At 39.5% G+C, this 14,256-nt stretch overlaps 1 protein-coding gene across 10 annotated transcripts in view; it reads left to right on the top strand.

Moving 5' to 3' along the window:
- Nucleotides 1-12,909, top strand: part of SH3KBP1 (SH3 domain containing kinase binding protein 1) — a 132,313-nt gene extending 119,404 nt beyond the window's left edge. For all 10 annotated transcript variants that reach the window (XM_033147304.1, XM_033147305.1, XM_033147306.1 and 7 more), the window contains 5 exons: nucleotides 4,593-4,702; nucleotides 6,467-6,592; nucleotides 8,166-8,431; nucleotides 9,238-9,301; nucleotides 11,505-12,909. In XM_033147304.1, the coding sequence (XP_033003195.1) occupies nucleotides 4,593-4,702; nucleotides 6,467-6,592; nucleotides 8,166-8,431; nucleotides 9,238-9,301; nucleotides 11,505-11,546 (608 nt within the window). In that variant the 3' untranslated portion in view covers nucleotides 11,547-12,909. The remainder of the gene's footprint in view (nucleotides 1-4,592; nucleotides 4,703-6,466; nucleotides 6,593-8,165; nucleotides 8,432-9,237; nucleotides 9,302-11,504) is intronic.
- The last annotated feature ends 1,347 nt before the right edge of the window (nucleotides 12,910-14,256 follow it).

Below are 14,256 nucleotides of genomic sequence, written 5' to 3' on the forward strand. Positions count from 1 at the left end.
CATATGTTTTTGGAGCATCACTGTAAGTTAAATCAGTAGCATGGTTAAAATACTTCAATCTCACCTTTATTATAAAATAAATGCATGCAACTTGGACCAGTACAGCATTTAATTCCTTTTGGAGGGGGAGGGGAAATGCTCAATGCACATGCAACGATTCTGTTAATGGGAGTGTTCTCCCATTAATAGAACAGAACAAGGAAGCCACAGTATACCAGCAGCCTCATCTGCTTATTGGACCAACTGATTGCTGCAGGTTTGCAGATATTATTTTAAAATAACTAGAATTTTCCAAGCATTTTAAATAAGAAAATAACCTCTCCTGCTATAATTTTGATTTGATGTTTTCAGGCCCTCTAGAACGAACCAACTTGAAAGGTTATTCATGCCTTATGTGCACTAATTTCCAGAGAATGTGCATTAATTTTGTGCAGATTAAAGAAATGCCAAAACCTAGGAAGGTGCTGCTAAGTTCATTGTGTCAAGAGAAGGATTGTTTTGCTCACATTTGTAGACAGAATGTGAGCAAAAAACATGAAGCATGCTCAAAATTAGGGAATAATGGGAAATAGTGTTCAGTTTTTAGTATGGTGGTTCTACAATTTCCATGTGAGCTATTGTTGGAATTGCATTAGAGTGAATTTGTTGTGTCTGTAATGGGCACATGTTTCAGAAATTATTTTTCTACCAATCAAGTCCTTAAGGCTGAAGTACAAAATATGTTTTTGATCCCTATTTTTCAGATGTAAAATGAAGTAAATATGCATTCCTTTTAAGTTTGTGTATGAAGCTTGTGAACACCCGGGAGTTGCTTTGTAGTTATAATTATGAATAACGATTTCTTTAACTATTACCTTGTTTTGAGGCGAGTTTTGTTAAATGTAAGTGAAGTTTAGAATCCTAGTGGTGTTTACAAAGAAATGAATTAAAACGACCTCCCATATTCTATTTTTAGGGAGAGGATTCAATAGAATGGGTGGGGGAGTGCTGATATTATCCAGTGACATTTGTTGTTGTGTCACACCATGCTCCCTGAAGTGAATGAAATTTAGCATAATGTGCTGGTATATCAATCATAAAGCCACAGTTCTATAACACAACATGCACCAAAGTGTGAATCGCACGTAAGAATGTGGAACAAACACACTAGCACAATAATCAGGGAAACAAATGGAATATTCCCCACGTTTGAATTCAGCTGTAGTTACACATAAGTAAATCCATTTAAAACTGATTCCTCCTACATCTCAACTAAGGAGAAGTAATTGGGACTACTCCAATGGCTCCTAAGGTAGAGAGTCCTATTAGTGATGTGCAGACCTTGCCTTCTCTGGGGGGACGCAGGGGTAAGCATACCCCTAAACATTTTGTGAATCTAAGTTTGGCCTCATTGAGGGGCAGTATTTCAATATGAGTAGGAAAATGAGAGTAAAAAGCACTGCATAGAGGAGAACCTTGCAGGGCCAGACATCAGCTGGAAATGTCAGAATTTCCTACTAATGAAATCAGGAGGCAGAGAAAGCTACAAATCCTATGATCCCATGCAACTAGTGACTGTCCTCAGGGAGTATCATTTGGTAGAGAAGGGCAGCCTGTGTTGTTGTCGTTGTTGTTGTTCTTGTTGTTCTTGTTTTCTGCTGCTGCTGTTGCTTTGTGGAAGGGGAGCTGGCTTATGGCAGGGACAGAAAGAAGTTATCAAACCACAGCGGAGAAAATGTGCAAAGTTTAACTTTCATTTGCTTTTAGCATTTACTGACAGCAAGACATGAACCTGTAACCCTTTCCTAAGTGTGACTTGCATGACCTTGACTGTGTCCCTGCTGATGTAACTTGATTGCACACTTCCAAAGCAGATTATGTACTGCTCAAAAAAAAAAAGTATTAATAGGAGTGATGAAGAAAGATATACTAGTATGTGGATAAGCTAGTATTCAGTACTCTGTCATTGAGTTCTTTCCAACTTACTATCAGCAGTTAACTATTTGAGAAAAGCTGCTTGGCATAACAAATGAAAGTAAAATACAGTGGAACTCTGGATAACACACGTGATCCGTTCCGGTTCGCCGTGCATAACGCGGGCGTGCATATCATTAACGCACAAAAAACCCCGAAAAACCGGAAGTAGCGCGATTTGAGCACTTTTGCGCATGTGCGAAGTGCGCAGAAGCATTCTGCACATCCGGGAGTTGCGCGTGCTCTAGAAACGCTTCCAGGTTGCGGGTGTTCTTAGAACGTCTGCAACCCGGGGTTCCACTGTATGTGGGTTGGACCCATAGTCCAATGGAAGTCATGCAGAAGGGCTCCCCTCCATGGTGGCCTTCTCTGCCCCTCCCCCTAGTTTCTTCTGAAGCTCCCTCAGGAAAGGTTGTCTGGGGACTCAGAGCTGCAGGGCAGAAGCCCCATTGCACGAATAGACCTCCACTCATGCAACTCTGGATCCAGCCCATTATGAGCTAATCATTGCTGTACCATTTCTGTATATGAACATTCTATAGAGACTGAAAAGAAACACAAGCGGTCAGAATCAAGCTTGCTGTGACTTGTTTTGCTCAGCTGCCAAATTGATCAAGTTTGACAATTATTTAATACCTTATTTGTGTATTCTTTTTTAAGGAAATTAATTGAGCTTTGGATCATAAATTTACACTACACTGTTGGGCATCACGAACCTAATAGGAAGCTCTCAGTACATTATTGTATCATCTTATCTCTGTAAGGATCAACTTGCAACTTCATACTCTGTCAAATACTGAGTGACAGCATGTGTAACATTTCACTTTGGTAAGGACAGCCTGCATCCTTCAGGACCTAAAGGAACGATTAGAAGCAGACCTTTCAGGAGTCAAAGGGAGCAGATGCTTGGAGACTGAGGGAAGCAAATTGCCTGGATACTTCACTCTTGAGGCAGGGCCTTTGCAAAGTGATGCTACCAACTCTTGTAGACTCCTCAGGGTTTTAAAAAATACAAAATAAAGAAAATAAAGCAATTTTAAAATTTAAGTATGCATTCTGATTAATTTGGCTTATTAAATTGTTTCAAACTAAGATTATTATTATCATTATTATTACTTGTGAAAATGCTATTAAATTATTCATTGGCCCTAAGTACAGTATTGGATATTAAACTCTTTGCTTGCTTGCTTGTTTGTTTACTGCATATCATGCCCTCTAAAGTAGGGTTGTATTTTTTTTTCTTGATTTTACTGTTTTATCTTTTGATAAATGCATTGAGGAGTTGTTGTTTTTTACAATCAAGCAGTATATAAATTTTATGAAATAAGAAAACAAACAAAGAAATATCCATCCTCTGAAGGAACCCAAGCCTTATGAGGAACAGTTGAAGGAGCTGGGTATGTTTAGCATGGGAAAGAGGAGATTGAGAGGAGATGCAAATATCTAAATGGCTGTCACATGGAAGAGGGAGCAAGCTTGTTTTCTTCTGCTCTGGAGGGTAGGACCCAAAGCAATAGCTTCAAGTTACAAGAAAGGAGATTCCGACTAAACATTAGGAAGAACTTTTTGACCATCAGAGCTTTTCAACAGTAGAATGAACTCCCTTGGAAACATAGGAGCCACCTCCCAGGGGCCAAGGTCCCTTCGCCCAACCAATAAAATATTTGATGAGGCTGGTACCCCCCCCCCCAGTTGATGGGCATTGCCATTCAAATGGTGTGTGTGGCTGCGTCTAGTGATCAATTATACACAACAAGATTTACCTGCCTCCCCCCAATTTTTTATTGACGTTGGCACTCCTGCTTGGGAGGTGGTAGAGTAGACTCTCCTTTTTGGAGGTTTTTAAGCAGAAGTTGGTTGGCCCATCTGTCATAGATGCTTTAGTTGAGATTCCTTCAGGGGTTGGACTAGATGGCCCTCAGGGTCCCTTCCAACTCTACAATCCTATGATTCTATAATTGCTTTTGAAAGTATAGTTGGATATAAAGCAAAGGTGCATTGGTTACTTCAATCTTAATGGGATGAAATCAAATGAGGATGAACTATAATTTCAATCAACTCCAAGTGTGGGCCATGCTGGCTGGGACTGATGGGAATTCAAGTCCAGTGGCCTCTGGAGGGCTACAGGTCCCCCATTTGTGCTCTGTAGGAAAATTCAGAGTCCAATTAATGCCAGCCAGCCAGCCTGCCAGCCCCACCTGTTACCCTTCTCTAAGAAAGATTGGGCTTCTCACTGACTGTACATGATGCGTTCAGTGTCATTTCTTGCTGGGGATTATGGAGCTTCTGTGTTAACCCCATGATCCCTGGCAGCAAAACCTATGCACCTTTTAAAATATCTGAACACATTTTAACTAATTAGTTTTCAGTTATTTTCAGCTATAGTATTGTTGTTTTAAATGCAACTTGTGAGCTAGCTAGCCTGAGTATGTTTTAAATAAAAATGCATATAAATGTGCATAAAACAATTCTGGATCGAGGATCTTTTTACAAAGGGGTTCTGCTGGGAAACCTGGATTTGACAGAATGGAAATACATAAATACAATGTAATACGTGAATGTAGTTTAAATATCTCATTTGTCACCTTCTTGACTCCATGATTTGACAGTGTCTAATGTGTACGCTTCATGTTTTAAAGATCTGGAAGGTTTTGATTCCGTAATACCAGTTGCTGAGAAGCTCAGTCACCCAACAACTACTAGACCAAAAGCTACTGGGAGAAGACCTCCTTCACAATCATTCACATCTGTAAGTATCCTCTACGAACTGGATATTTAAGAACATAGGACACTGAGTCAGACAATTGGTCTATTTCCTGTATTGTCTATAATGGCTGCAGTGGCTCTGCAGGGTTTCAGACATGGATATTTGCTGCACTAGCTTGGAGGTGCCAGGGATTGAACCCATGGCCCTTCTTTATCATACCTATTGAAGTTTTAAAATCACATTTGTTTCCTTCTTGAATGACTTGGTAATTTTGACAGTGTGTGGTATATAGGTATATATTTTCATGTTTTTAAGATCATCCAGTTCCCGAAGTGGTTTAACAATCAAACCCTGGGAGGCAGGAGGAAGTACTCAGTATTTGCTTGACTCAAGTCTACTTACAATAAGGTTTCTTGCTTTGTCAGTGTCTCTGTTAGATTTCTTGCACCATACTTATAATTTCCCCTTTTTTTTGTTCTCTTCTTTAGCTTAATTGCAAAAATGCAATCATGCTTTGATGCTTGTTTGCAAATGTTCTTTGGATTGGAGCCACACAAATAAAGAGTGGAAAGAAAATAGTTGCTAAATCCATTTGCACCTAGACAAGGATTCATACAGTCCAATGCCCATTTCATCAGCAGTTCTCATGCCTCTGTTTGTGCAGGAGGTTTCACAAAAACAGTAAAATATATTTTGTGCAATGCTCTTATCATGAGGTGTAAAAACAGGCCTTCTGCCTCAGGAAGATGCCTTCCATCATAGAGTAGCCCTTTTGGATCCAACTTTGCATCTCATTAAAAAAAAAATCTACCTCATGATACCTATTCCAGTAGCAGCAGTTTAAAATGTTAGCAGAAATAAGTTCTAGCAATTTCTTTTAATAGGGCTTTGTACTTGATTAGTGTTTATTACTAAGAGTAATGATAATTCTCACATGAGTCATGGGATGAAATTGTTACGGTAAACCTGCTGAGCCCATGGGAGTTCTCTGCATGCAGGTGCGATGCATATGGAGAAATTTCCAGCATACTAATTTGGATTACTAAATTAAAAGGGAAGGTATTAAGAGACTCTGTGAACCTCAGTTCTCTGAATAAGGAGAGGCCTTTCTCATCTCTGGCCCCATTTGCACCAAAGTTGCTTGGGAAGAGGGATTGGTTGTTAAACCAATCTAAGAATTGTAGCTATGTGATGGGAATAGGGTCTCCTAACAACTCTCGGCACCCCTAACAAACTACAATAGCCAGGATTCTTTGTGGGCAGCCAGGACTGTTGAAAGCAGTATGATACTGCTTTAAATGTAGAGTGCAGATGAGGCCTCTATTGGAATATTCTGCCACCTGCTATCCCATCCCCTTTCCCCCATTGTGAAGCTTGCTGCCCCTGCTACCACCCCTTGGGCACAAGGGAAGGGGATAACAGGAGTGGAGTGTGACCAGAACCAAGGCAAGAGAACCCTGCTTAGTTCTCACTCCATACTTTTCTAATGCTTGCGTAGAGGTACCACTGTACAGTGGTACCTCGGGTTACATACGCTTCAGGTTACATACTCCGCTAACCCATAAATAATACTTCAGGTTTAGAACTTTGCTTCAGGATAAGAACAGAAATTGTGCTCTGGCAGCGCAGCGACAGCGGGAGGTCCCATTAGCTAAAGTGGTGCTTCAGGTTAAGAACGGACCTCCGGAACGAATTAAGTACGTAACCAGAGGTACCACTGTATACACATTTTGCATCGGGGATGTTGAAAGTTAGTCTGTTACATTTAAGTATTTGTGGAAAGAAAATACTTTTGTGTTTCCACAGTCTTCACTTTCGAGTCCTGACTTCTTTGATTCGCCAAGTCCTGAAGATGAAAAGGAGGAACATGTTTCTCTTCCGCACAAAGTAGCTGAACCATTAAAGAAAGCAAAGACTGTTACAATATCGCTAGTAAGTGATTTAGGTTGTTTGTATCAATAGCAAGGGCTGTTACTTGTGGTTGCTAATGTAATAATGGTGTCACTATTTTAGGGCACAGGTAAGTAGTAATATGTCCATTAATATATACAATCTGATTTGTATGATCTTTCCACTTCAAAGTTGGGGTGCATGATCTCCTGATTTCCACAGTTATTCCCGCCATATAGCAAACCAAACTATGTCTTCTGAAATGTCTGAGGACAGAGTTCTTTCACTTGTGCAGACATTTATTCATTCTCATTTCAGACTTTTAGAATGCAATCCTATACCTGCCTATTCAGAACTAAGCCCCACTGAGTTCAGTTGGGCTTACTACCAGAAAAGTTGTTATAGGATTGCAGTCATACACATGCTACATTATTGGAGGTATTATAAGACACATTTAGCAGCTAGATTACTTTTGTTTTAGAAATTTCATTTCCTTCCATAACCTTAAACTCTTAAACCTAAAGGCTTAAGTAATAGGAACAGAGGAAGCTGTCGTTCCTAAGCAAGGGTAGACATGAGTCTTGTGGGATCTACTTTGATGGATCTCAGGGTTCTAGTAAAAACAGTCAGAGCCAGACTCAAAAGATACACACTTAGAAGTCAAGAATTCTGTTCCCAGGGATTTGTTTTGAGTATCAGGACATAACCCTTTCACACAGAAATCTGCTCCTGATTATCCCCACCGCCACCACCTAAAAGGTAAAGGTAAAGTAACCCCTGACAATTAAGTCCAGTCGCAAATGACTCTGGGGTCCACCACCTACAGTTGTCTTAATTACATCTCTATCCTTTTTTGTGCCAGGGTTTGTATCATTTTGTTGTTGCTATTATAATAACAGTTGGAGTCACTGGAGATCTACCAATAGAGCCCTATCTACCCAACCCTGCCTTATACTGGTTAGACTACCGTATTTTCCCCCACTTTCCATGATCCCACCTACTACCTGAAATTATTTTAACTAAACATTCTAATGATTGAACCCAAGTCCTTCTGCTTGCAAAACATGTTCTCTGCCACTGAGTTGTGATCTCTCTGTGTATGGGTATTATATAACTGTATAATGGTGGTTTTACCACTTCTGTATTCAGAGCCAAATTGATTAGTTACATTTGATATTTCAAAACAAAACAAAACAAAACAGCCAAGTGCTATTACATAATTTTGAATTATTTCATGTCACAGGAGAAATTCTTGTTTGTGTGAGTGGGCCCTGTTGTCTTTTGCATATTTCCCCCACACACATCCTGACCCAGTTTCTGGTGGCATTTTTCATTGGTCAGTAATAGCAATTCAGAATGGAATTTGCCCAGCAGCGTTCCCATGGGTGACAGCTCCTGGCAGGCTCACGTCAGCATGATGTTAAGATCAATTTGGAAAGATGTGTTTGAGAAGCTGTGCTATTTACATTGTGGCCAATTCTTATGGAACATATGGACGGGATTTCTTCAGCTTAGCTGGGCAGAAGAGGAGGGGGGAAAACATCGATAGGATACTGGAGCTCCTTTTCTTGTTAGCATTCTAATGTTTGGGTGTGGTTTTGTCGTTTTTTTATAGGTATCTGACAACAAAGCTTCACTGCCTGCCAAGCCAGGAGGCTTAACAAGTGGAAGTAATCTTCCATCTTCATTATCATCCTCATCTGCACTTCATCCAGTTTCAGCAGGAACAACAGGTCATAGGTCAAATTCCCCATCTTTGTTCAGCAGTGAAGGAAAGCCAAAGACTGACCAATCCAGCCAAGGTGAAGCAGCTTTGGATGAGTTAAGAACACAAGTGAAGGAGCTGCGAACTATCATTGAAACAATGAAAGACCAGCAGAAGTGAGTGTTACTCGATCCTTCTAGTATCGCTGGAGGGTGTAGACTATCCCCTTTCCATACATTACCCCATGTGAGCCAGGTCCCTTTCTGTCAATTAATAACTTTCTATGTGTTTGCATGATTTGTCTTTTTCTTTGGAATAGCCTTCCTCAACCTGGCGCCTTCCTGATGCTTTGGACAACAACCATCAGCTCCAGCCAACATAACCATGCCAGCAATGGCTGATGGGAGTTGTAGTCCAGAACATCTGGAGGGCACCAGGTTGGAGAAGGCTGGTTTACAGATAGATGAAAATGTATGAACGATGGTTTTAGAGCTTCTGTATTCAGAGCCAAACTGATTAGTGATGGTGGAGAACTTTATTGCATTTTTTCAGTTCTTTTAGCGTGACTTATTTTAAAAAATGCCATGTTTTCGTTTACCTGGAGAGGTTGCTGACTAATCTTCCCCAAATTATTTTGAAAGATGGGTAACATCCCTACTATACTTATCTATCTTACATCATGCTATATTTTCTCAAGATGCTGGTACTTTGAGGACACTAATTCATACCACAATGAATTCTGCTGGTATTAGTCATTTTAAAGGATTTCATGCTGTCTATAATCTCTGTTTTCAGTAGGGTTTATTCTTATTCTTCTTTCCCATGCCTGAAAACAGGAGATACTTTTCAGTTTTTCCAGGAACAGCAATTCTGCTGAGTTAGGTACCATATATTATAGGAAAAGAGGTGGGACTTTCTCCACACCTTCCTTCCTAAGCAGCTGCCTGCTGTTCCTATTCACTTCCTATTTTGCTTTTTCTAGAAAAGAGATTAAACAATTGCTGTCTGAATTAGATGAAGAAAAGAAGATCCGGCTACGATTACAGGTACTTGTATCATATGTGGCCTTAGACAACTTTATAGAAAGAGAAAAATTTTCATGGAAAATAAAAATGGAAGATAAAAACTCCTAATGCAAACATAATCCTGCTAATATTTAATCTGTTTAAAGTTCGTTAAGATGAAACTATAAGATGAAACAAATGCAAAAAGATGTGAAACTGTAAGAATTTTACTGATGGCAGTTTATCATTTATTTTATGTTGCAACTTACCCTGGAAGGAAGGGCAGGCTATAAATCTTTTAAATAATAAACAAAACATGAGATTTCCTTCCTGCCTGCCCCTGCTCAATATTAAGATGTTTTGCAGCATCCAAGACCTGAAATAATACTACCCACAAAGCATTTTGATTTCCAGAAACAGTAAAAAAATAAAAAAGTAACTATGGTTTATTATAAATGGGGTGAATAAGTGACCATAGTGCTGTGAAATGTGTATTAATCCTTTCTGCTCACACTTGTCTTCTTCCCCACAAGTTGCTGTTTGTTCAAGATTTGATCAGTTGTGTAAGTGCATGCATGTGCAGTATCACATGCCTCCATATCTCAATATGAAATACTACATATTAGTCTACGTATGGTATACATTTACATAGTGTTTTTCTGAAAAGCGCACAATCATTGTGAAAAGTTGATCTATGTTGCTGTGCTAATATTAAAGCAGGAAACTGGTAAGCCCTGTTTGGGCATTCAGATTACTTGTGTGTAAACAGTTGTATGAAGGGGAGAGCTGCTAAGCCCTGCTCTCCTCCACTATATCATCTTCATCCCTTTTATAGTCCTCCACAAGTTTGATGATTTGTGGTTTGATCTTTTTAGTGAGGGGAACGTTCCTGGGGAGGGCGAGTTCCACATTGTAACAAAAACTTCATACAGAAATAATTTCCAAGGCCTTCTTTGAGAAGGAATGGGGAAGTTCTGACCCTCCAGGAGCTGTTGGATTCAGCCCAGCCAGCATGAGCAACAGTTACAGATGATATGAGTTCAGTAGCATACGGAAAGCTACAGGTTCCTCATCCCTGCTCTAGACTATAACATTCAGAGCTGCCTTCTTGGCAGAGGGACACCTGATCAGTATCGTTAGATGCTATGGAGGAAATCCAAGGATTGGCCAAACACAAAGGTTTCCAAATCAAACTATACCACCTCATTCAGCCCATTGTTAATAACATTGATGTTCTGCAGTTGCCTGTAAAGTGCATATTGTGGTCTGTTGAATAGCTGATGCTTCTAGAAGCTTGTAAGCAAGGTATCAAAGTGAAAGCCTCTGAACACAGAGGTCTCATTTAGATATCATGACTGAAACTTAAAGGTCCATCTTCCATAGATCTGTCTAACCCAGCTTTTGGCAACCTGCTACTATCCAGATGCTTTTGTCTACAACTCCCATCAGCCCTAGGCATTTGAAGGGCACCAAGTTGCTGAAGGCTGATCTAACTTTAATTAGAAGAAATGGGGGGGGGGGTAGCCATTGTGACATCCTTCTGTTAATGCGTTAATATAAATGCATAATTTACTCATTTACCTACCTGCTTTAATTTGCTGTGAACCTCCCACCCATCAAATTCACTGCAGAATCCAGAGTTCTAATAATAAACTTTCTCTTCCTCTGTTCCTTCTGTACCAGTCATTATTTTAAGAAGCTCTCTAACCTATACTCAAAGAGCAATCCAAACTCCCAATTGACATGGTTTGGATGTGGGGGAGTTGTGCCTCCACCAACCCTGCCAGACTCTACTGGCGGCTCAGTGAAGGACCATTTTTTTGCCCGCCCACCGCCACCTTCCACCTGGCCATCATGAGAGGTGTTGCTCACAAATGCGGCAGTGGCTGTGCTTCTGCCAATCAGGGTGTTGGATTTCAAGACTTAGTCATCTTGGGCTTTTTACAGAATTATCCAGCACATTATGCTTTCCCTTATTGGTTCCATCCTTTCCACGTATAATTTTCTGAGCTGTATACAATATTCTGAATGGGGACAGCAACATACTTTGTATGAATATAATGACAGTATGGTACTAGCGGTGCTATTTTCTGCGTAATTTCTGACATTGACTTGAAGAAGAAGATACAGTTTGCTACCACTGCCTATCTAGAAGGATGTATTAGGCATTGGAAAGTGTTAACATTTGATTCAAAAGCTAATTGCGTGGAAATTGTTTAAACTGGAATTTTTTGTCCTTCTATAGATGGAAGTTAATGATATAAAGAAAGCTCTTCAATCAAAGTGAATTCTGGATAGATGGAATGTTGTATTATTCATCGTGACAGAGACTTTTATGCCCCAGACAAAATAACTTTGTGCCAAATGATTAAAGAACTGCCTACACCCCTTTGTTTGAACAACTAGCACAAGAGTTTTAATAGCACAACACAAATTCCAGTGAAGAGGAGGAATTTCCATGTGGCTTGGTTATCGCACTGTTGTGACTGAAATTCTTCTTACTGTGCTAAAATCTTCTCTACTTCAAGTTCACAGGCAATTGAAAACTCAGGCAGTTTAGTTCATAGTGGTACTATTTTAATGATGTTTTCCATAAGTAAAATCTACTTCAGGTTTATCAGTTTACAGGTTTTATGATTTTGACTTTTTAAATTGTCTTTTGTCACACAGATTCTTAAAATGTTTGTATTGCATATAGCCAGAAATGAATGTTGATAGCTGGGTGAGGAGTCCTTTATTTGTTTCTCTCTCTCTCTCTCTCTCTCTCTCTCTCTCTCTCTCTGTCTCTCTTTCTCTCTTTCTCTCTTTCTCTCTTTCTCTCTTTCTCTCTCTCTCTTGCTTCACATAGAACAGCTTTATGTGTTGTTTTAAATACGATTACATATGCAATCTTTTGTCCAAAAATTATCTACAAGATGAATCTTAAGTTTGTGTACAAATAGTGTATTTAAAAGGAAAAAAATGAAGATAAATTGGTCTTTGCAATGATTTGTGCCTTCTTTTGCCAAACACTGATTGGAGCTGGTTGTAGACCAGGTCTTAGAAATGTAGCTATCACAATGAGGCCTGACAGTCCACTAGAGGTCACTCTTTCAGTATTTTAGCTGCTTGCTCCTAAGAGAACATGTTTGGGATTTTTTGTTTTTTGTTTTTGCTAAGGTGGTATAATGACCACAGCATGTTGAAGCAGCTTTATTTCAACAACTGTGGCTTATTCAACTGAGAATTCACTGCTGCTTGATTTCATTCAAACTTTAAACACTTGCTTTCATCTCTGGGTTTGCAAATCTTGGGTGAACAGAATATGCATAATCTAAGAGCAAAAATGAATAAAATATAAAACAACAAGAGAGAGTTGTATTATTTCATGCACAGATATTGTGCAATATTAACCTGGTGTTTAATATCAATTGCTACATCTATTGTGAACTTTGTAATGTGGGGAAATGGTGTGATTTTTGTATAATGGCATCGTAGAAGCTGGGCTTTCTTTCCTAGGGTTACAGAAAAGCAGTATTTAACTCATCTATTTATAGATAGTGAGAATCTCAGATTTCAAGGTAAATTGAGTGTATGTGCACATGTGCACAATCTAAAAATAGTTCATGACAAAAACTGTAATTTCCTATTTTAATAATAGATTGCATTATTAATACAATCCTATGTGTGTCTACTCAGATCTAAATCCAATTCAATGAAAATTATTCCCAGGTAAGTGTGCATAGGACTGCAGCCTCACACTTACTAAGAGAGTAAGCCCCATTGAATTTAGTGAGATCTACTTTTGAGGAAACACACATAAGGATTGGTTTGTGTGTTTCCTTGTACAATTAAGGTATTTGTGCTGCTGAAACATCCACTTGTTGCTGTCCAGTGGTGTTTTGGCTCTGCTCTGTGGTCAGAGCTATGAAGTTTACATTAAATATCACACGGTGACTCTGTTTATCATATCATACGACCATTTAGCATTCTCCTCTCCCCCACCTTAGGAATTCAGAGTTGTTTGTTTGACTTCTAGTTTGATTTTAATTGGCTTGTAAGCTTACAACATGGTGGTAATTTCTATAAAGATTTCTATAGTTCAGTTCCAGGAAAAAGGAACAGCAGGTTTTAGATTTAGTGATGCATCAGAATCCTTGTCTTAATCATGTCTATTTCTTATTTCTTAACTTTAACACAATCACTAATTGAACAGTTTTCACTGTGATACCTCTGTGATTTTAAAGCTGCATTACGATCTCTGTATTCAGAAAACCCAACCCATTTTGATCAATATATTTCCATCGTGCTTCAAGCATGAGGAAATTTTGTGAAACCAACTCCTTGATCGTCACAACGGCCATGTGTTCTAAGAGGTCAGTAGTATTCTTTACTATTTTACAGAATAAACTATTGCCCAGTCCTAAGACTAGCTAGTGCTTGAGATATTGTGCTGTAACAAATGTACCAACGCAGTGCTACATGATTTAGCATTGCAGTAAAATACAAGTGCTTAGGAGTGGACAGAAGGCAAATAGAAGCATTAGATGTGCACTTAGAATGCCAAAAGTCTGTGGGTTTCAGCATGTGGTCACGACACCTCTTCAGTGGCATGCTATTTTGAATGTTTTACAGGAAACAGGTGCTTTTAACATGCATATGTGTCCATGTTGAGGATCCCCCATGTGTACCAAACTGGGGCAAGTAAATGAATATGCAAAGTTGCCATGAGACAGAGCTTCTCAAAGCCACTTGTAGAAGATGGATGGATTCATATACAGTGGTACCTCTGGTTGTGAACGGGATCCGTTCCAGACCCCCGTTCACAACCTGAAAGGTCCGCAACCTGAAGCGCTGAATCTGCACGAAGCGCGAACCTGGAAGTAACCCATTACGGTACTTCCAGTTTCAGCGCGTTCATAACCCATGCCAAACACAACCCACAGCAAACACAACCAGAGGTATGACTGTATTAGCATAGAAGCCACTTCCATGTGGTTGCATTGCAAGTTGCTCTG

The sequence above is a fragment of the Lacerta agilis genome, chromosome 4 (genome assembly GCF_009819535.1).
Source record: "Lacerta agilis isolate rLacAgi1 chromosome 4, rLacAgi1.pri, whole genome shotgun sequence".
Classification (NCBI taxonomy): domain Eukaryota; kingdom Metazoa; phylum Chordata; class Lepidosauria; order Squamata; family Lacertidae; genus Lacerta; species Lacerta agilis.